This window comes from Protopterus annectens, chromosome 1.part0, assembly GCF_019279795.1.
Source record: "Protopterus annectens isolate FY-2018-M chromosome 1.part0, PAN1.0, whole genome shotgun sequence".
Taxonomy (NCBI): domain Eukaryota; kingdom Metazoa; phylum Chordata; order Ceratodontiformes; family Protopteridae; genus Protopterus; species Protopterus annectens.
Window position 1 is genome coordinate 1,864,634,892 of NC_056725.1, and position 25,179 is coordinate 1,864,660,070.

The 25,179-nt window shown below is 44.7% G+C and overlaps 1 protein-coding gene across 1 annotated transcript in view; it reads left to right on the forward strand.

Moving 5' to 3' along the window:
* NUP155 (nucleoporin 155) overlaps positions 1 to 25,179 on the forward strand; it is a 1,504,248-nt gene that overhangs the window by 782,252 nt on the left and 696,817 nt on the right. Inside the window, exons 20-21 of the mRNA XM_044069916.1 lie at positions 9,568 to 9,631; positions 23,324 to 23,344. Of these exons, the coding sequence (XP_043925851.1) occupies positions 9,568 to 9,631; positions 23,324 to 23,344 (85 nt within the window). The remainder of the gene's footprint in view (positions 1 to 9,567; positions 9,632 to 23,323; positions 23,345 to 25,179) is intronic.

The following is a 25,179-nucleotide window of genomic DNA, read 5'->3' on the forward strand; positions in this document are numbered from 1 at the left end:
TAACACAGAAGTGATACCCGGGGTAAACCTACCATCTCCCATCCACTCATCAAGATTCCTCGTGAAGAGAGTCCATGAGGGACTCTGTCTAACCTGGACTGGGATTTTATTCAAGAGTGAAGGGAGCCTCTGGGTTATGAATCTGTCCCTCCAGCATATCCTGTTTATTTCAGTGCTGAGGTTCAAGTCTCTCGAGCGTGTAGCTCGATGGGATTTGGACTTTTTGAGGTGCAGCATGTCCCTTAATTCTGGGTTGGACATGGCTTTATACATCAGGCACAGGTTGCGTCTGAGCAGGCGGTATGCCACCGAGTAGAGCTGGAGCCTCCTCAACCAGGCAGCACATGGCATCTGTTTGAGCCCTTTGATCCTCCTGGTGAGGTACCTCTGGGGTCCCTCCAGCTGCTGCAGGTGTCCGGTAAGGCACATCCCAAAAGGGCCATTGTACTCCACCATGGGCCTGATGAGAGATGAGCAAAGAGGCACGACTACCTCCCCTAATCTAGATGTGAATCCCTTCATGATTAGGTGGGCCACATAAAATGTTTTTCTAACCACTTTGGTCACATGGTTGTCAAATAAGATATTGCTATCAACTTGGGTCCCCAATCACTTCTTCTGTACTTAATGGATGGCCACCCATGTGGTAATTTGTGGGCACTTTCTTTTTGCCAAAGGGGACGACCATACACTCCCTAGCGTCTAGCTTGAGGCCATGGCTCTGGCACCAGTTGTCTGTTTCTATGAGGCCCTTTTGGAGGATGCTTGTGTCGGCTGGAGAGTCTATTATGACGCCCAGTCTGCAGTCATCTGCGAACCTGGTCAGCCACAGTCCCTCTGTGTTGGCCTGTACTTCAGAGAAATAGGTACCGAACAAGAGAGGTCCCAGGACTGAGCCTTGTGGGTCGCCACTTGTAACTGGTTTGGAGTCTGACATGGCTCCAGCTATTCGAACCATGTGGGTTTTGTCCTTGAGCCAGTTTGCAACCCATCTAGTGACAGAGGGGTTTATATTTAAGCTGGGGAGCTTATCTATAATGCCCGAGTGGGATATTGTATCGAAGGCTTTTGTGAGGTCCAGGTAGGCTGTGTGGACCACCTTCCCTTCATCAATGGCCTTGGTGACGGTTTCAAAGTAATCGACCAGGTTTAAGAGGCAGGATCTGCCCTTAACAAAGCTGAACTGGGTAGGATCTAGTGTCTGTAGGTCCCCAATATCTTTATTTATGAGGTCCATGATGATCCTTTCCATAGCTTTGCAGACCAAGCTAGTCAGGCTTATGGGGCGATGGTTTCCAGGGTCCGTTGAGGCACCACCTTTGTGGAGAGGGACCACTGTTGCTGTACGCCACTCTTTGGGTACATATCCTGTAGTAAGGCTGAGATTGAACAGTAGTTTTGTTTGGGTTTAGCTCTTCTTGGAGTTCATGTAAGACTCAGCCCGGGACACCGTCTGGTCCCATTGATGCTGTGTTTTTTGCTTTGGAGAGTGCGGCTCTTACCTGAGCATCTGAGATGTCAGGGGGGCAGCACTCTGCTGGGATAGATATTTGCCCTTTTGGTGGGAGGGCGTGTTTGCACTGAACCTGTCAGCTAGGATGTTGGCAATGTCTGTGGGTTCGGTGTATTTTTTGTCATTTTGGACTAATTGAGCATATCTGGGAATTCCCACCCAGGTTCCTAACATAACTAAAGAAAGCCTTGTGATTATCCTTAGTGTCCTGTGCAATTTTTCTCTCGAAGCTGGCCTTAGACGATTTTATGAGTGCCCTTAGTTTTTTGTAAATACTAATCAGAGATGCCTTCCCATTTTGGGATTTTGCTCTATCATGTAGTAGCTTCCTCCTTCTATTGTATAGTTTGTTTATGGCTGGGGTCCACCAGACAGGACGTCTGCCTTTGGAGGATTGGGTCTTGGTTTTATTTGGGATTGCATGATCCATGCATTCCTGTAGGTGTTCATAGAATACATTTATAAAGGATTCTGCGGTCTGGGCCATATTTTCCACAGGCCCGGGGGCTTTGAAGGATTCCACCTCTGTTTTGGGGAGTGTGAAATTTGCTTTAGCAAAGTTTTTCACTGTGGTTTTCTGGGCAGGGGGTGGGGTCGGGATGTGAATATCCAGTGAGATCAATTTATCTGATCTTACCTGTGAGGGATACACTTCTGGTCTGGAGCATAGAGTTCCCATGTTGGTGATGATCAGGTCCAGTTTGTTTTCCCCTCTTGTGGGAGTGGTAACAAGTTGTTCCATAGCATTTGAGTTTATGAATTCTAGGAACATTTGGGCTAGGATGTTGGAGCTAGAGTAATGCTACCCAGTCTGTTTGGGTAGTTGAAGTCGCCCAATATAATGGTGTTTGGAGAGACCTTCATATTTTCCAGTGTTCTCAGGAAGGCCAAGTGGGGTTCCTGGGTTTGGGAGGGTGGTCTGTAGCAGGCTATAAACTGGAAGGCAGTTTTACCCACTGTTAGTTGCACACGGGTAGTCTCTGATGCTTCGTGCTTTGCCACCAACCTGGAGGTGTGGGTATCTTTGATGAATATCGATACTCCCCCTCCTTTTGTGGTTCGATCCAAGTTTTGGGGCCGAAAAGCATGGTATGATGTATAACCTGGTAGTGCTGGGGTGCTCTCGAGAGCCCTGAACCAGGTTTCTGTTACTGCACAGATATCGATTTTCTCCATGCTAAGGAGAGTTTCAAGTGCATGCATCTTGAGGTTTAGACTTCTGGCGTTGAGTAGCATTACTCTTAATTTCTTATCCCTTGTGATACCTATGGAGGTGGGTTTGTCTTTTGAGCCTTGCCTAAAAAAGGCACTATGGGGGTAGCAAGAGCCTTTGCCAATATCCAAAAGCCCAGGGGTGACAGGTGCAAGCCGTCCCTAGCGAAGCATCGTGGCTTGTCGAGCATTTGCTTAGGCCCTGATCACGACATGACTAGTTGTCGGTTTTGTGCTAGATTTAACAAACGCACTATAAAAAGACGTTTTGATTTTGCTTCGCAGTACTTTGGCCAAAGGTTTAATTATACGATGCCGTCGGATCAACAGACTACCTCAATACTGAAAAACCGCAAAGGCAAGGATAACGACAGGCATCAGAGGTCCAAAACGGACGAAACCTCTTCTAGGCTAGTCATCAGTTCGCCAGTTCTCAGTGAGGTGCTTTCGCAGCCCCTGCCACCCACTACCTCAGAGCCACAGGCCGCTTCTGACTCCCATGTGGAGACATCTAGGCTTCTGGAAAACTCAAGGTATTGGGCCTACGGAAACGAATCCCTCAGATGGGTCCGGAGCCACTGAGCAGGCATCGGCTTATGAGGGTGTTTTCAGACCTTCACAACTTACCATTAAAATAGCCAAGACAAAGGTACCATTAAAGACTAAGAAACAAGTACAGCATTCTCCTGAACAGTCCTCCATGCCTAAGAAACAGATGCTTAAAATGGCCGAAGATCTCATTACTCCAATCAGGGGTTCCCATCCCCCTCCTGAGAAAAGGCCTAGGCATGATACGGACTATGACTACTCTGATTCCTTTTCAGACCAGGGATACTCTCTATGAGGACTCTGATGCTGAAGAATCTATCCCTTCAGCCTCTCCTCCTGAGGATTATTATTTTGGGGAAACTTTACATTCCATGAAGGAGCATTTCCATTGGGAAAGCCAGGATTACTCAGAATCCAAGAAAAGGCTCAGGGATTTCCTCTTATTACCTCAACAAAGGCCCCTGGCTATTCCGGCTGTGCTAAATATTGTGGATGTTGTGTTCTCTGAATCCAGGTTATCTCCTGACTCTTTGCCCCCTGCTCCAGCCAAGCCAGATAGGTATTATAGAGTCCCCGACTCTCAAGTTTCTTTACAAAAACCCTTCTGCTGATTCAGAAACAGTTTCCCAGGGTCCAAAAGGGATTAAGGCTTCCATTGCAAAAAATCCAGTACCCTCTGACAGAGATTCCAGAGCTTTGGATAGATGGGGGAAGTAAGTATACACTTCTGCAACTTTAGCAGTAAGAGCTTTAAATTGCCAGATGTTCATCATGTTTCACTGTTGCAGTCATGACTGTAGGGTTCTCCCCTGCCGGCAGGCAGTCCTCAGTCGGCCAGAATCCCAAAGTCTGGGTCCGGCGTCGGCTGCTCAGCCATGCTCCCTGACGTCAGAGCACCAGGAGTACAAAGCTGACAGCCGACGCCATGTTCTCCAGTCTTTCTTGCTGTGCAGTGAAAGCAGTTCGCAAGTGCTGGTCGGCTGACTCCTGACAATTTTTTCTAAACGTACTTCAGTCCGAAGACTTTCTGCTCCTACTCAAAGCTAAGTACCCCGTTGGGGAAACTTTTTTCTTGCTCCAGTCCGATGTCAGAAAAAGTTAATAATTGTATTTCATATGGGAAGCAAATACCCCATAAGGATTTTCATTCTTACTGTATTCCTTGCTTAGGCCCTGACCACGACGTAGCTAGTTGTCGGTTTTGTGCTAGATTTAATCAACATACGATTAAACGAAGGTACAATTTTGCATTTCATTACTTCGGTAGGAGTTTTAATTACAAAATGTCGTCTGACACTCTTCCAGCTACCGGAGTTCACAAACGACGCAAGGATAAAGACAAGCTTCCGAGGTCCAAATCAGACGATATTGTACAAGCAGCGCCAGCTTCATGTTCGTCCGTCAGGCGCTTTTGCAGCCCCTGTCTGCCATTTCGGAACCGATGGACGAAACGGACTCCCACGAGGAGCCAACTAGGCCTTTGAATATTTCTTTTACAGGACCTTCGGACAGTGCTCTTTCGGATGGGTCCGGAGCCGCTGTGCAGGTACCGGCTTCCGAAGGGGTTTTCAGGCCTACTCAGCTTCTAATAAAGGCAAAGACAAAGGCAAAGACTCCTTCCAAATCAAAGACTACAGCCCAGGCCTCTTCTGATCCGGGACCCACGTCTCAGAAACAGTTACTTAAGATGGCGGAGGACTTACTATGATTAGGGGTTCACATCCCCCTCCAGATAAAAGGCCAAGGCAGGAATTGTATTATGACTCCTCTGATCAGGCTTCTGTTTCTTCAGTTTCTTCTTCTGACCAGGATTATTCTTTCCCTCCTTATGAGGATTCTGATGCTGAGGAATCCATTCTTTCATCTTCTCCCCCTGAGGATTTTTCTTTTGGGTAAACTTTACATGAAATGAGTTAACATTTTCACAGGGAAGGACAGGAGTACTCAGAATCTAAGAAAAGACTTGGGGATTTTCTTCTTCTTCCTCAACATAGACCCCTGGCTATCCCTCCTATTTTGGATATTGTGGATGATGCTTTTTCGGAGGCTAACTTAATTCCTGACTCTTTTCCTCCAGCTCCTGTTAAGCCAGACAGATATTATAGGGTTCCTGATTCCCACCAGTTTTTATACAAGAATCCTACTGCTGATCCTGAAACCATTTCTCAGGGCCCTAAGGGGGTTAAGGCCGCTACTGCTAAAAACCCCATTCCCACTGAGAAGGATTCCAGATCTTTAGAAAGATGGGGCGAAAAAGTGTACACTTCTGCAACTTTATCTATTAGGGCTTTAAACTGTCAATTTCATATGCTGAAATACCAGCAATTTCTTTTGGCTGTTTTGAAACAAAAACTAACTTCCATTTTCGCTTGTGCAGATGATGAGGAATTACATGACTTAATGCATGCCATTGAACAAGTTGGGAAGCATGGTTTACACTGTGGATTTGATGCCTTGGAGGCTTCTTGTAGGGCTGCTGCCTCTGGCACAGTCATTAGAAGGCATGCTTGGTAAAAGGAACAAAACTTGCCAGATCAAGTAAAAGCTAAGTTATTGGATGCTCCTGTTCAGCATAATGTTTATTTTTGGATCTGAAGCTGAAGAGGTGATAAAGAAGATGGAGGACAAGGCAAAATCCATGCAAACGGTTAAGGATTTCTTATAAGTACAACCACCCAGATTTAGTAGGAAATGGCCTACAAAAAATTGGTCCTTTCCCAATTCAGACAGGCCTCAGAGGGGTAGATACAAATGCTCCCGAGGAAGGCCCCAAACGCAAGCCTCTTATAGACCAAGACAGTGGACTGCTTCCACCCCTAGGGGAGGAGAGGACAGGTCGCAAGCTCATAGAAAACAGGCTCAATGACTCCCTCTGTTGGGCTGCAGGAACTTCTTGCCTGGAAGCCCCTCTCAGAGGAAAACTTTCTCTTTCACCTAAATTGGACTCGTATAACCCAAGACAAGTGGGTTCTGGATGTCGTTTCAAGAGGTTACAAATTCCATTTTCATACCCTACCAAGACCAAGCGGATGGCCGGATCTACCAAAACATCAATGGTTAGAGGCCTTAAACCAGGTGGAAGCCCTCTTGGATATGAAAGCCATAGAACTGGTTCCACTTTCAGAAATGGGACAAGGTTTTTACTCCATGCTCTTTCTAGTCCCCAGAAAGCAAAATTCATGGAGACCCATTCTGGATCTCTCAGTCTTTAACACCTTTCTCGAGATACCAAAATTTACGATGCTTACTCTACAGCAGCTACTTCCAGTGCTGACCAAAAATGCATGGATGGTAACTTTGGATTTAAAGGAGGCTTATTTACACATTCCCATCAGGCAGGAGTGCAGAAAATACCTCTGGTTCAAGGCCGGATCGAGGCACTATCAATTCTCTGCGCTGCCCTTTGGATTGTCTATTGCGCCCAGGGTCTTCACCAAATGCCTGGCTCCAGTAGTAGCTTATTGCAGACTCAAGGGAATTCAAATTTACCCTTATCTGGACGATTGTGTTATTCAGGCAGACAGCAAGGATGTCTTACTCCAGCATCTAGAATTTGTTCAGAAACTTCTCAAGTTCCTGGGATTCACTGTAAACATAAAGTCAAACATAAAGTCGGCCAGAATCCCAAAGTCTGGGTCCAGCGTCGGCTGTTCAACCATGCTCCCTGACGTCAGAGCGCCAGGAGTACAAAGCTGACAGCCGACGCCATTTTCTCCAGTCTTTCTTGCCGTGCGGTGATAGCAGTTCGCAAGTGCCGGTCGACGGACTCCTGACGAATTTTACTGATTTTTCGGTCCGAAGACTTTCTTCTCCACTCAAAGCTAAGTACCCCGTTGGGGAAACTTTTTTCTTGCTCCACTCCGATGTCAGAAAAAGTTAATAATTGTATTTCATGTGGGAAGCAAATACCTCATAAGGATTTTCATTCTTACTGTATTCCTTGCTTGGGCCCTGACCACGACGTAGCTAGTTGTCGGTTTTGTGCTAGATTCAATCAACGTACAATTAAGCGAAGGTATGATTTTGCTTTTCATTACTTCGGTAGGCGCTTTAACTACAAAATGTCGTCGGATACGATCCCGGCTACCAGAGTTCATAAACGTCGCAAGGATAAAGACAGGCCTCCGAGGTCCAAATCTGATGATAGCGCACAAGCCGAGCCAGCTTCAGGTTTGGCCATCGTCAGGTGCTTTTGCACCCCCTGTCGTCGGCCATTTCAGAACAGACTGCCGAAACTGACTCTCATGAGGAGCCAACCAGGCCTTTAAATATTTCTGTTGCAGGACCTTCGGACAATGCTCCTTCGGATGGGTCCGGAGCCGCTGTGCAGGTACCGGTTTCCAAAGGGGTTTTCAGGCCTACTCAGCTACAAATAAAGGCAAAGACTCCTTCAAAATCAAAGACTTCTACACAGGCTTCTTCTGAACCAGCTCCCAAGTCACAGAAACAGTTACTCAAGATGGCGGAGGATTTACTCACTATGATTAGGGGTTCTCATCCTCCTCCAGACAAAAGGCCAAGGCAGGATGTTTCTTATGATTCCTCTGATCAGGCCTCTGTTTCCTCAGTTTCTTCTTCTGAACAGGAATATTCTTTCCCTCCTTATGAGGATTCTGATGCTGAAGAATCCATTCCTTCAGCTTCTCCCCCTGAGGATTTCTCTTTTGGGGAAACTTTGCATGAAATGAGGGAACATTTCCACTGGGAAGGACAGGAGTATTCTGAATCCAAGAAAAGGCTGAGGGAATTTCTTCTTCCCCAACATAGACCCCTGGCTATTCCCCCTATTTTGGATATTGTGGATGATGCCTTTTTGGAGGCTAACTTAACCCATGACTCTCTTCCTCCTGCTCCTGTGAAGCCTGATGGATATTACAGGGTCCCTGATTCCCATCAGTTTTTATACAAGAACCCTTCTGCTGACACTGAAACCATTTCTCAGGGCCCTAAGGGAGCTAAAGCCGCTTCTGCCAAAAATCATACCCCTACTGAAAAGGATTCTCTATCCTTAGATAGATGGGGCAAAAAGGTGTACACTTCTGCCACTTTGTCCATTAGGGCTTTAAACTGTCAGTTTCATAGGTTTAATACCAGCAATTTCTATTGTCTGTCTTAAAACAAAAGCTTTCTTCCATTTCTGCCTGTGCAGAGGATAAGGAATTACATGACTTATTACATGCCACTGAACAAGTTGGGAAGCATGGTTTACACTGTGGATTTGATGCCTTGGAGGCTTCTTGTAGGGCTGCGGCCTGTGGCACGGTCATTAGGAGGCATGCATGGCTAAAGGAACAAAATTTGCATGAACAGGTAAAGGCAAAATTATTGGATGCTCCTGTTCAGCCTAATGTTTTGTTTGGATCAAAAGCTGAAGAGGTGATTAAAAAGATGAAGGATAAGGCGAAATCAATGCAAACAGTTAAAGATTTCTTAGAAGTATAGCCTCCTAGATTCAGCAGGAATTGGCCTTCTAAAAATTGGTCCTTTCCCACTTCAGACAGGCCTCAGAGGGGTAGATACAGACGTTCCAGAGGGAGGCCTCAATCACAAGCTGCTTCTAGATCAAGACAGTGGACTGCTTCCACCCCTAGGGGAGGAGAAGACCGGTCACAATCTCAAAGGAAACAAACTCAATGACTCCCTCTGTGGGGCTACAGGAACTTCTTCCCTGGAAGCCCCTCTCGGAGGAAAACTCTTTTTTATCAAAATTGGACTCAAATAACCCAAGACAAATGGGTTTTAGATGTGGTTTTATGAGGTTACAAATTCCATTTTCATACCTTGCCAAGGCCAAGCGGGTGGGCAGACCTTCCAAAACATAAATGGATGGAGGCCTTAAACCAGGTGGAAGCACTTTTGGCTATGAATGCCATAGAACTGGTCCCTTTTTCAGAGATGGGAAAAGGGTTTTATTCAAGGCTCTTTCTAGTCCCAAGGAAGCAAAACTCATGGAGACCCATTTTGGATCTATCGGTCTTGAACACCTTTCTAGAAGTTCCAAAATTCAAGATGCTTACTCTATAGCAGCTACTTCCAATGCTGTCCAAGAATGCATGGATGGTAACTTTGGATTTAAAGGAGGCATATTTACACATTCCCATCAGGCAGGATCGCAGAAAATACCTCAAGTTCAAAGCCGGATCGAGGCACTTTCAATTCTCTGTGCTGACCTTTGGATTATCTACTGTGCCCAGGGTCTTCACCAAATGCCTGGCTCCAGTAGTTGCTTACTGCAGACTAAAGGGAATTCAAATTTACCCTTATCTGGACGATTGTCTCCTTCAGGCAGACAGCAAGGATGTCTTACTCCAGCATCTAGAATTTGTGCAGAACCTCCTCAAGTTCCTGGGATTCTCTGTAAACATAAAGTCAAATTTGACACCATCGCAACAGAGAACTTTTCTGGATGCTCTTCTAAACACCACAACCCAGATGGCATTTCTGACATCCGAAAAACAGTTACAGCTGGCTTCAACATTCAGAACTTTGGCAACCTTAACTCATCTGTCTGCAAGGAAATTCCTGCAGGCTTTGGGTTACATGGCCTCCTGCATCCTTCTCGTGCCATATGCAAGACTACACATGAGGAAAATACAGTGGTACCTAAAAAGTGTATGGTCTCAGCATTGCCACAGTTTAGACATACTGATCTCCATTCGTCCTTGCCTTCAAAAGGAATTTCTTTGGTGGTCCAGGGCATGTGCTCTAAACAAAGGGAAGCCCTTCTGTCTGCCTCCTGCCTCTCAGATTCTAACCACGGACGCCTCTGATTATGCTTGGGGAGCCCATTTTCAGGGCAGTTGTTTGCAGGGCCTTTGGACAAAGGATCAGAAGCACCTGCATATCAATTTAAAGGAAATGTTAGCCGTTCAGAAAGCTCTATTGGCCTTCAGGAATCTCTTACAACCAGGACAACTGTTAATACGGACAGACAACACCACAGTTATGTGGTACATAAACAAGCAAGGGGGATCTCATTCCTACCCCCTTTGCAGACTAGCCATGGATCTATGGGACACAGCTCTATCTTGCAATCTGGACCTTCAGGCTCAGTTTCTACCTGGGAAACAAAACCTCCTGGCAGACAGTTTTAGCAGACATCTTTCGGATCCACACGAGTGGATGCTGGACACCAAAATATTCAAGATGATAACAGCAGTCTGGGGATTGCTTCACATAGACCTCTTTGCATCCCATCTCAATCAGCTACAGACTTTTTGCACCAGGATTTTCCACCCAAAAGCTTGGAGAGTGAACGCCCTGTCATTCAGTTGGAGGAACCTCTCTGATTATGCCTTTCCGCCTCTCCCTCTTCTTCCACGGGTTTTATTGAAGATAAAACAGGACAAGCCCAAGATGATCATCTTGCTGGCTCCAAATTGTCCTCGGCAGTTTTGGTATCCAACTCTAAAAAACCTATTCTTGGAGCCCCTTGGGTTTTACCTCAGTCTCCGAACCTTCTGTCTCAACATCAGGGTCAGGTTCTACACTCTCATGTCAGAACTCTCAGTCTGGCGGCCTGGTTAATCTAGGGCCTTTAATTTCTTCTTTACTGCCCAAGCAGGTTATGGATGTCATATTAGAAGCCAGACGTCCTAGCACTAGAAAATCTCATGCAGGAAAATGGAAAAGATTTTGTTCCTGGATGCAGGCTCAGGATTCTGATCCTCTTCCCAACATTACTTTAATTTTACTTTACTTGACAGATCTCTTACATAGGGGTCTCTCTTTCTTTCTCTTCCATTAAAATACATGCCTCTGCTATTTCTGCTCATTATAATACAGACCCTCCCATCTTTTCCCACCAGCTCATGCGACAGTTTCTCAGAGAAGCTAAGAACTTAAGACCTCCTAGATCTCCTATTCCTGCTTGGGATCTCAACTATGTTTTGGAAAAACTAACCTTGCCTCCTTTTGAGCCTGCTGCTGCTTCTGACATCAAGTTTTTATGTTGGAAGACAGTCATCCTGTTAGCCCTAACCTCTGCCAGGAGGGTTTCAGAGTTACAAGCTCTAATGGTTGTGGAACCTTATATTATTTTTCATCAAGACAGGGTATCTTTGAGGACTAATCCTACCTTTATGCCTAAGGTGGTTTCCAAAGTGGCTTTAAATAAGACTATACACTTGCCAACCTTTTTTCCCTCTCCTCAAAATATAGGGGAAAGGATCTTGCATTCCTTCGATGTACACAGACAGCTAAGTTTTTACCTGAACAGAACTAAGGACTTCAGAAAATCAGAGCAATTGTTTTTCTTATGCTTCCAGTTCCCATGGTAAAGCCATTTCAAAACAGTCCATTTCTAAATGGATTGCTCATGGAATCAGATTTTGTTATTCTCACCATGGAAAGCAAATCCCAGGGAGTATTCGGACTCATTCCACCAGAGCTGCTGCCACTTCTGCGGCCTTCCTCAGGAGAGTTCCTACCAAGGATATTTTGGAAGCTGCAACTTGGAGTTCAGTGCATACATTTTCTAAGCACTATAATCTACCTCTTTACTCTAAGTCTAGGGCAGGCTTTGCCTCTGCAGTCTTGCAGGGCCTTTTAGCCGCCCCTTCCTCTTTATGACCACCTCCCTTTCAGCTTTGGGATTCTACCCTACAGTCATGACTGCAACAGTGAAACACGATGAACATAGTACAGTTGTGTACACCTACCGTAAATGTAGATGTTAGAGTGTCTTCACTGTTGCAGTCTGGGTTTCCCTCCCTCCTGTCCCCTCTTATTTTTACTTGTGTATTTCCTTTTTTCACCATTCTTCTGAGGTGTATTTGCAAAGGTTATGGGACCTTTTTCATTTTGGGACTCCTGACATCTGGGGCAAGAAAAACTGGAGAAGATGGCGTCAGCTGTCAGCTTTGTACTTCTGGCACTCTGACCTCAGGGAGCATGATTGAACAGCCGATGCCGGACCCAGACTTTGGGATTCTGGCCGACCTGGGGCTGCCTGCCGGCAGGGGAGAACCCTACAGTCATGACTGCAATAGTGAAGACACTCTAACATCTACATTTATGGTAGGTGTACACAACTGTACTTTGTGTACACTTACCATAAATGTAGATGTTTGAGTGTCTTCACTGTTGCAGTCTGGGTTACCCTCCCTCCTGTCCCCTCTTTTTTCTTTTGTGTGGTTCCCTTCTTCACCCTTCTTCTGAGGTGTATTTGCAAAGGGTATGGGATCTTGCTCATTTTGGAACACCTGACATCTATCTGGGGCAAGAATAACTGGAGAACATGGTGACGGCTGTCAGCTTTGTACTCCTGGCGCTCTGACGTCAGGGAGCATGGCTGAGCAGCCGACGCCGAACCCAGACTTTGGGATTCTGGCTGACCGAGGACTGCCTGCCGGCAGGGGAGAACCCTACAGTCATGACTGCAGCAGTGAAGACACTCTAACATCTACATTTATGGTAAGTGTACACAACTATACTTTTCACATGCTTAAGTACCAACAATATTTAATGGCTCAGTTAAAACAGAAAATGCTTGCAAGCACAGAAGCTCCTGATTGTAAAGAAATGCAGGATTTATTGCATGCAGTTGAACAGGTGGGAAAACATACTCTGCAATGTGGTTTTGATTCTTTAGAGGCCTCTTGTAGAGCCGCAGTTACAGGTTCTGTGATTCGAAGGCATGCTTGGTTGAAAGAACAAAGTTTACCTGATCATGTTGAGGCAAAATTATTGGATGCTTCTTTACAGCATGATACTTTGTTTGGTGTTAAGGCAGAAGAGGTGTTAAAGAAAATGGAGGATAAAGCTAAATCTATGCAAACAGTCAAGGATTTCTTACAGGTACAGCCACCTCTGTTTAGAAGAAATTGGCCAACAAAGAATTGGTCCTTTCCAGTGTCAGACAGGCCACAGAGAGGCAGATACAGACGTCCAAGAGGCAGATCGCAACCCCAAGGTTCAAACAGACAATGACAGTGGGGCACCTCAACCCCAAAAGGTGGTGAGGACAAGTCTCAACCTTACAGGAAACAGTCACAATGACTTTCCCCATCGTATGCCAAGCACGTCCCTTTTGGAAGCCCCCTTAGGGGGAAAACTAGCACATTTTTCTCAAAACTGGCAAAAAATCACCCAAGACAAATGGGTCCAGAATATTGTCTCAAGGTTACAGATTCCACTTTCATACTTTACCAAGGCTAAAAGGAATGCTAGACCTGCCACAAAATCAATGGGCAGAGGCACAGAAACAAATTTCAGCCCTTATGGACATGAACGCTATTCAAAAAGTACCACAACAGGGACAAGGATTTTACTCAAGACTCTCCTGGTCCCTAGAAAGGACAAGGCCTGGAGGCCCATACTAGACCTTTCAATTCTGAATACTTACCTGGATATTCTGAAATTCAAAATGCTGACATTACAGCAGCTTCTCCCCATGCTGGGCAAGAAGGCTTGACTTGTTACTCTGGACCGCAAAGAGGCATACCTGCATGTCCCTATCAGACAAAATTGCAGAAGATGCCTAAGATTCATAGCTGGTACAATGCACTACCAATTCTCTGCACTGCCCTTTGGCTTATCTACTGTGCCCAGGGTCTTCACAAAGTGCTGGCACCAGTATTTGCATTTTGCAGACAAAAAGGAATTCAAATATATCCATATCTGGACGACTGCCTGATTTAAGCAGAGAGCAAGGACAATCTTCTACAGCATCTGGTGTACGTAAAAAGATTAAGTTGCCTAGGGAACACTGTAAAGAAAAGAAATCAAAACTAGTACCCTCACAAGAGAGAATATTCCTGGGTGCCAACTTAAGTACAACTGCCCAGATGGCTCATCTCATGCCAGACAAACAAGAACAACTGACTCAGTTTTTTCAATTGATGGCAACAAAGTCCCAACTCCCTGCAAGAAAAATTCTGCAGGCCTTGGGATTCATGGCATCCTGCATACTACTAATTCCATATGCAAGACTGCATATGAGGAAATTACATTGGTACCTAAAAAGTGTTTGGTCTCAACATTCACAGCTTGGAGACAGTAATACTACTAATTCCCTGCCTACAACAGGAGTTTCGATGGTGGGCACAGGTATGTCACCTCAAGGGTCAGCCTTTCACTCTTCCCACAGCCAGGCAGACTTTAACAACAGACGCCTTGGATTATGCATGGGGAGCACACATGGCAGGAAAATGTATTCAGGGCAAATGGACCACAGACCAAATGCATCTTCACATCAATCAAAAAGAGATGCTAGCTGTACAAAATGCCCTTGCAGCTTTCAAGGATCTTCTACATCCAGGACAATTACTATTAAAAACAGATGACACCACTGTAATGTGGTACATAAACAAGGGGGCACTCATTCTTACCCCCTATGCAGACAAGCCATGACCTTGTCGAGCACAGCTCTAACCTACAAAGTTCATCTGCAAGCACGCACAATTCCTGCCAGGAAAGAAAAACACTCCAGCAGACGACTTGAGCAGAAACATCATGGATCCTCACGAGTGGAAATTAAATCCACAAGTCTTCAGCATGATAATGCAAAAATTGGGGTGCCCGGATATAGATCTCTTTGCCTCACCACTGAATTATCATCTACAAAAATTCTGCCCAAGGACTTATCACACACAAGCATGGAAAGTGGATGTTTTCATTCAGCTGGAAAAGCCTAAATGTTTATACCTTCCCACCTCTGCCTCTCCTTACAAAGGTACTCCTAAAAGCCAGACGAGAGAAACCGCAGATGATTCTGATTACTCCGGACTGGCCACGCCAGCATTGGTACCCCATCTTAAAGAACTTGGCTCAAGGCCCACCTTGGATTTTGCCTCAAATTCCACACCTTCTGACTCGGCAAAACAATCAGATACTGCACAGCCAGCTCAAAACCTTAAACCTGGCTGCATGGCAGATTCATTAGCCAAACCGACAACTCTCTAAAGCTGTTATGGATGTTATTCTGGAGGCTAGGAGGCCTAGCACCAGGAAATCTTATTCAGAAAAGTGGAAGAGATTCTGTGCCTGGAACCAGACTCAAAACCTTGATCCTCTGGTCCCTAACATTCCTCCGATACAATACCTGACTGAGATGCTGGACAAAGGACTATCCTTCTCATCCATTAAGATTCACGCTTCTGTTATCTCTGCTCATTACAACACAGATCCTCCTATTTTCTCTCACCCATTGCTAAAGCAGTACCTCAGAAGGGCTAAAAACATAAGACCGCCCAGGAAAGCACCAACACCAACTTGGGATCTCAATTTAGTTTTGGAAAAGCTCACTTCGCCTCCTTTTGAACCAGCCAATTCAGCAGAGTTAAAATATGTATCATGGAAAACTGCTCTGCTTCTGGCAATAACCTCAGCACGAAGAGTCTCAGAGCTGCAGGCACTAATGGCAGTGGTACTTTTTATCATTTTCCACCAAGACAGGGTTTCTTTAAGAACAAACCCTACCTTTATGCTTAAGGTGGTATCCAGTGTGGCTCTTAAACTATTCACTTGCCAACATTTTATCCAAATCCCCAGAATAAAGGTGAGAGATTTCTACATTCCTTGGACATACACAGGCAATTGTGCTTCTACTTGGACAAAACAAAAGCTTTCAGAAAATCTGAACAATTGTTTGTATCATATGCTGCAGGATCACAGGGAAAGGCTATTTCAAAGCAGACCATTTCAAAGTGGATAGGACACTGTATCCGGTTCTGCTACACCCAACATGGGAAACCTGTACCTAGTAATATTAGACCACATTCCACCAGGGCAACTGCCAGTTCTACTGCCTACCTTAGAGGAGTACCTACCAAAGATATCTTGGAAGCCGCAACTTGGAGTTCAGTGCACACTTTTACCAAGCATTACCATTTGCCTCTTTATTCTAGATCCAGAGCTGGCTTTGCCACTGCAGTGCTGCAGGGCCTCATAGCCACACCAAATCCTCTATAGAGCCAGCCACCCAAACTCAGCTTTGGGATTCTACCCAAGTGTAATGACTGCAGCAGTGAAACACGATGAACATAGTACAGTTTTGTACCTACCATAAATGTAGATGTTAGTGTCTTCACTGCTGCAGTCCAGGTTACCCCCCCCCGCCAGCCCCTCTTTCTTATCGGGGTCTAACCTATACTATCTATGTGGTGTATTTATTTTTACCTTTTTTGTATGTTTTATTAGCAACTTGTATACCATGCGCACTGACGTCAGGGAAGAGGCGACAGCAACCGACGCTGGACCAAGACTTTGGAACTCAGGCCGACTGTGGGCCCGCCTGACGGCAGGATAACCCAAGTGTAATGACTGCAGCAGTGAAGACACTCTTAACGTCTACATTTTTGGTAGGTACAAAACTGTACTTTGAAATGTAACCTGGGAAAATTCTGTGAGCAGCTCACTGCAAATACTGGTTGCCTTTGCCCCATCATTCCTGAAAGCAGAATTTCTTTCTGCAGACCCAACTTTATGGCAAGTGTACTGCGTTTATTTTTCAGGTATGTCATTGGCAGTTTTGCGTAATTCATACTTGGAGAGTCACTGTAATCAAATTCCTTGTATGCGTTTATACTTGGCCAATAAATGTGATTCTTATTATGATTAAGACAAAATTTAAAATTAACAGTATAGTCCGGGTATGGACCTATGTGGAGGTGAGATTTGGAATGAAGTTTTGTATAATTCAGTAAGTTTTTATATTTACATGCCTGTCTGCTGCTTGGATAGAATACCCCGGCGTCTTGGGAAATATTAAGTTACATGAAACTGTCATTAAATTGGCTGAAGATGTTGAGTGAAGCGCTTACAGTGCTAGGGGTTTTAATACATCTGACTGAAACAGGATACACTTCAAGATGGAATTGTTTTCTGCCTCACTTTTAGTTGTAATCCTTGTGTTTGCAGTTGGTGGGAATTTGCATATGAATTTTAGTTTTGCTCTGTTTTTAACTTGTGCCTTTTCTTAGCTTTTTTCCTGTTTCACTAACAAGCACAACTTTTTTTTTTCAGATTATGTATATTTTGAAAATTCTTCCAGTAATCCTTATTTAATAAGAAGAATAGAAGAACTTAATAAGGTAATGATACATTTACTAGTAAGTGTGCCTTGCTCACCTGATGTGATTTGGCTATATGTACCTTACACTTAACATTGAGTTAATGGTTATTGAATGCCCTTGCGGATTGTAACAAGTGAATAGAGGTAGAGACAACAGAAGAAAAACTAAATCTAAGTTAAGAGGGTTAATGTAAATGGAAAAAAGGAGTGGTTACTTCAGCAGCATAGGCTAGGCTTGGTTGTAAAAACCGAGTACCTAAAGCTGAGTTGTAGCCTTTTAAAACACTTTGAATATATGTGAACCCAAAGACTACAGCTCACTGGCCATGTGGTACAGAGGTAGATCTTTGGTGCTGGGTTACTAGTCATCCATGATGTGATAGTCCTATACTAAATAATCTAGGACTTAATGTCAGTGCTAGCACAGCTTGATAGTAAAACTTGCTCCAATTGCCTGTAACCTACTCCCTTCTCATAAGTTATGTATGCTACGACTTTCAGTTTTTCAGCATATGTTATTTATTTTATTTTTACATTTAACTGGGTTAGTCTGGGTTCTTAGAAGCCCTTTTTCAGCAGAGACCCGAGGAGAAAAGCTCCAAAAAAAAAAAAAAAAAAAAAAAAAGTTTTAAGTAAACAAGTAGTAAGAACAAAGATAAACACAGATCATATTTTAAGTGTACATACTTCTGAAGTAATTACATAACATGCAATAAAGGAATATACATAGGTACTTATTAGGCTATTGTTCTGATCTTACACTTAGTCTTGTATTCCCATGGTGTTTTTAGCCCTTTTTGTATTGCAGACAAATACACCATAGGCTGATCAAGGATATGTTGGGACATTTGTTTTCCCCATCCACGGGTGACTGAGTACTAAACTGAGTGTGGATTTGTGGTTAGCTAATCCATTCATCCAAATTACATTTGAATAGAGTAGGAGAAGTACTGTGATGATAAACCTGTTCTTCCAATTTGTTCTGTTTATGTTGCAAAACAGATTGAGGTAACCATCTCCAAGAGGAGAAAACTGCAGAGAAAACCCAGAAAGTTGAGTCTGTCTGGACCAGGAGACATTAGAAGGAAGTATGCCCAACAGAACTATTGACTTCTGGCATCTTGGTTAAGAGTAAAATGGCTGCATTCCAGAAATTTCAAGTCTTGGGAGACTGCAGGCATAGAACAAATGTCCTGCAGAGGTGTCTGTAGTTCCAGTATGAATTTGCATATCCTTTTAGGTTTAATAGTCCTCCATTACTCTCCCTGATTGAACATGCTGGTCCAGAGTATAGTGGGTAATTTGTCCCCTATTCCTATTTCTTTGTATAAATCAACATGTTCTTTATTTTGATCACTGCTGCAGTAATCTTAATTATATGGGTTCTACCCTGCTTTCAAAGCTTTAGAGCACTTTCCACACAGCATAACTATCAGGCAGTTTGAGCTGCACTGACTATAAAAGACCAGTTTGGGCATGAAGCCATTCCTGGCTTTACTGCTGCCAAAGAGTGTTCTGAGGCATTCAAGGGTAGATGGTTGGCTTGTGCATTCATTTGCTGGGCAGGTAAGTTCCCTTGGGGGTGGGGTAATGCCTGTTTTCTTAGTTTTACATTTTGTTGATGTTTTAGTACTTTCCACTTAGTTATTTTAAAGCTAGGAGTGTTGCTTTTTAAATGACTGTCCAGAGACTATGTTGTGTCTTTCGGCTTTTCCCGGTTGGGGGTCGCCACAGCAGAACTCCAGTCCGCTAATGATTGGTAGTTGATTTTTACGTGCCGAGTTACCAGCCCTGACGCACAACGTTCAACGAAGGTACGTCCATTCACGCATGTCTCCACGCAGAAGATGTTCTAGCTGAGAATCGAACTGGACAGCGTCTTACTGTGAGGCGACAATGCTACCGCAGCACCACCACCGCGGTCACTGTAAAGAGACTATAATTTACTTTTAATCGGAGCAGTCCTTTTTTTTTCTGTTTGTTTAAAGGTAAGGTAACTTAAAACCTTTTTTTCTTTGGTGAATTTTTTTTTTTCCTCTTTTTTTTTTTTTTTTGTTGGGCTGTAAGTGGGTTTTGTTTAGGTGCTTTTTCTGTCCGAGTAACTTTTGTGGATTAGTAATGTTTACCTGCAGTTGCTGCTTCACCATTTTTAACTTAACCATGGAACATACTATCAGTCCCATGTCATCCTTCCAGGCACAAAATGAAAGTTTGTTTGCCTCCGGTGCAGGTGGGTGGCTCTGTTGTGGCCATTTGTACCTCAGACATCTTTTTTTTTTTTTTTTTTTTAACACTGATCTCTCTGGTGTAGCACCAGCAGCCACTATGGACTGAGAGCTTAGCCATGTCCACTATAGCTGTTGGGGTCCCCTCTGTAGTCAAGGTGGAGACTCTCCTAGTTCATTGGTTCATAGGTTGATACTAGGCTATCTGCCCTAGGGCATTTATAAGCCTAGCCAGAGTGTGTTTGGCTTTCACCACCCTTTTAGATTAGTTGACTGTGCCTCTGTATAGTAGGTCACAGAAGGTAGCCCTTTTAAGGTTAGTTTACTGTACCTCTGTCAAGCAGGGACACAGAAGAGATCCCAGGGGTAAACTTACGATCTCCCATCCACTCGTCAAGATTTCTCTTGAAGGGGGTCAGTGAGGGGCTCTGCCCAACATGGATTGGGATTTTGTTTCAGAGTGAGGGGAGCCTCTGGGATATGAATCTGTCCCTCCAGCATGTCCTATTTATTTCTGTGCTGAGGTTCAAGTCCCTGGAGCATGTAGCTCTAAGGGATTTGGATTTCTTGAGGTGAAGCATGTCCATTAATTCTGGGTTGGACGTGGCTTTATACGTCCGACACAGATGGCCTCTGAGTAGGCGGTACGCAACTGAGTAGAGCTGGAGTTTCTTTAGCCGAACCGCATAGGGCATCTGTTTGAGCCCCTTGATCCTCTTGGTGAGAGACTTTTGGGGTCTTTCCAGTTGCTGCAGGTGTCCGATAAGGTACATCCCAAGCGAGGCATTGTACTCAATTATGGGCCTGATAAGTGATGAGTAGAGGGGCACAATGACCTCTCTTGATCTAGATGTGAACCCTTTCTTGATAAGGTGGGCTATATAGAAGGTCTTTCTAACCACTTGGCAAGCTCTCCTTTGACAATCACGTTGCCAATCTACTTGGATCCCCAAGTCCCTATTTACTTCTTCCGTACTTAATGGATTGCCACCTATGTGGTAATTTGCGGGCACTTTGTTTTTCCCAAAGGGGATGACTATGCACTGTTTGGCATTTAGCTTTAGGCCATGGCTCTGGCACCAGTTATCCATCTCTGTGAGACCCTTTTGGAGGATGCTTGTGTCAGCCGGAGAGTCTTTTACGGCACCCAGTTTGCAGTCATCTGCGAACTTGGTCAGCCATAGTCCACCTGTGTTAGCCTGTACCTCTGAGAAATATATACCGAACAAGAGAGGTCCCAGGACTGAGCATTGTGGGACACCACTTCTAACTGGTTTAGAGTCTCACATGGCACCTGCTATTCTGACCATGTGGGTTCTATCCCTGAGCCAGTTTGCAACCCATCTTGTGACATAGGGGTTGATATTTAAGCTGGTGAGCTTATTTATGATGCCCGAGTGGGGTATTGTGTCGAAGGCTTTTGCGAGGTCCAGGTAGGCTATGTGGACTACCTTCCCTTCATCTATGGCTTTGGTAACTGTTTCAAAGAAGTCGACCAGGTTCAAGAGGCAAGATCTGCCCTTAACGAAGCCGGATTGGGTAGGATCCAGTGTCTGGAGGTTCCCAAAGTCTTTGTTTATGATTTCCATGATGATACACTCCATAGCTTTGCAGACCCGGCTATTCAGGCTTATAGGGCGATAGTTTCTGGGGTCTGTTGTGGCACTGCCTTTGTGGAGTGGGACCACTGTTGCTGTACGCCATTCCTTGGGTACCATATCCTGTAGTAAGGCTGAGATTGAACAGTGACTTTATAGGAGGGTTTAGTTCTTCTTGGAGCTTGTGTAAAATGCAGCCCAGGACACCGTCTGACACCGTCTGGTCCCACTGATGCTGTGTTTGCTTTGGAGAGGGCAGCTCTCACCTGTATATCTGTGATCTCAGGAAGGCTACACTCTGTTGGGATAGACATTAGCTCTTTTGGTGGGGGGAAGGGGGGAGAAGTTTGCACTGAACCTTTCTGCCAGGATGTTGGCAATATCTGTGGGTTCAGTGTATTGTCATTTTGCACCAACTCAGAGCATATCTGGGAGTTGCTTCCCAGGTTTCTGACATGGGTAAAGAAGGCTTTGTGATTATCTTTAGTGTCTTGTGCAATTTTTCTTTCGAAGCTGGCCTTAGATGATTTTATGAGGGATCGTAGTTTCTTGCTAGTACTGATCAGTGACGCCTTCCCTTTTTGGGATTTTGCTGTGTCATATAGTAGCTTTCTCCTTCTGTTGTATAGCTTATTTATGGCCGGGGCCCACCAGACAGGTCTCCTGCCTTTGGAGGAGTGAGTCTTGGTTTTATTTGGGATAGCATGCTCCATGCATTCCTGTAGGTGTCCATAGAATTCTTTTGTAAAGGATTCTGCATTTTGGGCTGTAGAAGGATTCCACCTCAGTTTTGAGAAGTGTGAAGTTTGCTTTTGAGAATTTCTTCACCGTGGTTTCCTTGGCTAGGGGTGGGGATGGAATATGGATGTCCAGTGAGATTTGTTTATGCTCTGATCTTACCAATGAGTGGTATACCTCCTGGTGTGGAACATGGAGACCCGATGTTGGTGATGACCAGATCCAATATGTTTTCCCCTCTTGTGGGAGTGGTGACCAGTTGTTCCATAGCATTTGAGTTTATAAATTCTAGGAACCGTTGGGCGAGGGTGTTTTTGGGCTTGAGTAGTTTTCCCAATCGATGTTTGGGTAGTTGAAGTCACCCAATATAATAGTGTTTGGAGAGACCTTCATATTCTCCAGTGTTCTCAGGAAAGCCGAGTGAGGTTCCTGTGTTTGGGAGGGTGCTCTGTAGCAGGCTACAAACTGAAAGGCAGTTTTGCCCACTGTTTGTTGCACATGGATGGTCTCTGACGCTTCGTGCAGTGCCACTAACCTGGAGGTGTAGGTATCTTTGATAAATATGGATACTCCCCCTCCTTTTGTGGTTCGGTCCGAGTTTTGGCGCCGGAAAGCATGGTATTAAGTATATCCTGTTAGTGCTGGGGTGCTCTCAATAGCCTTGAACCAGATTTCTGTTACTGCACAGATATCGATATTCTCCATACTGAGGAGAGTCTCGAGTGCGTGCAGCTTGAGGTTTAGACTTCTGGCGTTGAGCAGCATTACCCTTAGTTTTTTTTTCATTGTGTTGTCTATGGGGGTGGGTTTGTCTTTTGAGCCTTTCCTAAAAAAGGCACTATGGGGGAGGCAAGAGCCTTTGCCAGTATTCGAAAACCCAGGGGTGACAGGTGCAAGCCGTCCCTAGCGAAGCAACGTGGCTTGTCGAGTATGCCATCCCAGGCTGACAGATACTGGATCCCGTTTGAATGACACCAATACTTTAGCCAGTTGTTAAAATTGATCATTTTGTCTTTATACTGTGGCATCATTCTTGGTGAGGGTAAGATGCTACTCAGGGTCAGGGTCATACCGGCCTGGGCTACATGATCAAAGAGCTCCTGTACGTCTTTTTTCATGTAGTCCAGGGAGGTACGTCTCAGGTCATTCGCACCAGCATGGACAATGACGGAGTCATATTTGTACTTGCTTTGGAGTGACCCGAGTGCTTGTGTTATGTGGTGGATCCTGGCACCTGACTGGCAGCTTACAGTGACCACCTCCTTGTTCAGCTTGGTGAGTGGGACGTCAGTGTGTCTGACAATAGAGTCACATATTACAAGTGTATTAGGTGTGTTGTTTAGCCTTAAGGGCTGTGACTGTGTGGCATGCTGACTTTGTGAGCTATGTGTTATATGGATGTTGTTTTGTGGTAGGTGTTGCTTGGACGTCTGCTTTGGAGGTCTCTGCTGCTTGGGCAGATTTTTATTTAGAGCCTCCGAGTATGTTTTTGTGCGTTTGTGTTTGATTTGCTGATGCGATAGGTCTATGTGAGACTGGATTTGTGGTGTGTGTGGTTACCTTCTCCTCCTGACAGGCTATGCCAGTACTGGGTTGAGAGAGCTTAGCCTCCAGTTTGGCTATATAGTTGCATCTCTCACATATATTTGAGCTTGTTGGGAGGAGGAGAGGGTGGTCTGTATAGATAAGGCAGTTGTAACATTGCCTCAAGATTCCCAGATTCACCAGCTGGACTGGAGAGTAAGATTCACCAGCTGGACTGGAGAGTAAACTCGAAACTGACCTTTGGACATGCCTGGATTATATAGGGAACTACTTATTGAGTGATCAGAAAGAACCAATAGGGAGCAAGTGTGCAGAAGGAGTATGAGGATGTAGTGCTTTAGTTTGTGTTTACCTGTGTGATTACTTATAAGAGCAAGTGCAGTGCTTTAGAATGAAAATAGAGTGCTTAATTAGAGATTTAGATCAGTTCTAAGGGAAAAAGTGAAAAGCAGACTTTGTGGAGCCGGGAATACTTTAAAGCTGTTTAAGTGGCGCTGCCCGACGCTGCTCTGAGCGGAAGCCCGTGCAAAAAAAGAGTTGCAGGGTTTTAAGAGAGAGAGAGATCAAGGAGTTTGGAATTGGACCCAAAATGGCCAATAAAACTACAGCTTCTAGGCAGTAACCACTCCTACAGGGACAGGCAGGCTGCTCATTGTTAACCACTGCCACTGGTGAACACAGAGACTTCCCTTTAGCCTAAGCAAGCACTGGCCTCCAAGAAACTTAGACAGTTCAGAACAGAAAATCTGTAACTGAACTTTCTTAAATTTCAGAAAGTGGGGAAAAAAGCAAGATTTTTTTTTTTTTTGAGTTTAAAGGTAGCAGAGATACACAAGTAACAAAATATTCACAACAGTGCAATAAATGATCCCACACTTGAGTGCTAGGCCAAAGTCAGGTAACATGCAATTTTAAGAGAAAAAACTATTTTAAATTGTGCAACACAGGAAAATGCAGTAAACATGCTCTAGAGGTTTTCTAAATACTGTTTCTAATACAGTTATAAACTTTAGCAAGCCGGAAAATGCTGAAAAGTAGGCGGCAAAGCAGTAATTCTAAACAAAAAAATCAGAAGAAGCGTTTTCTCCCTTGGTAGGTGCTTCAGCAACAACTAACAAGCCTGGAAAGACCTGGGAGAGGGAATGGACAAGATTTCCCTGTCATGTTAGAGGGCTGTGCCCATCCCTTGGGAAGCAGCTGTTGTCATTAACACTAACATGTAACACTGGTAGCCCCACATGTCCTCCTGTTCTTATGTTGCATTATTCTAATATGTGGGATCCTCTGTCTCTGGTCACCCAAACATCCAGCTGCTATACAAAAGCTTATTCTGGCTGCTGTAAGATGCATGGGACGTTAAACACAGGGACCATAAACCATGGGCCATAAATGTGACATCCACAAGCACAGACCTCAGAACTTCTCTGCTGCCAGTTGAACATCAGCTCTCTCATTCTGCTCCGCCCAGGTGACTCCGGAAAAGATAAATATCCCATTGGGGATTTTTTTTCTCCTTTTTGCTAAGCTTGGTTACCGTATTATTTACTTAGTAGTTTCTGTCCATGTCATCTAGGAAAGGAAAATTTAAGTGCGGTTGACGAATTCGGCACAGACAGCCACAACCTCTACTTATTCTGCTTAAGGCCTTTCCACGACTAGCAAGCATGTTCCGTTTGCCAGTTGTTTGTGCCCAAAACACTGTGGAGGCATCTCACAGCCCACAAGCTTTTTCTCAAGAGCCAGCATCTCAAACGCCTTGCCTTTAGGTATGGAACTGGAATTGGC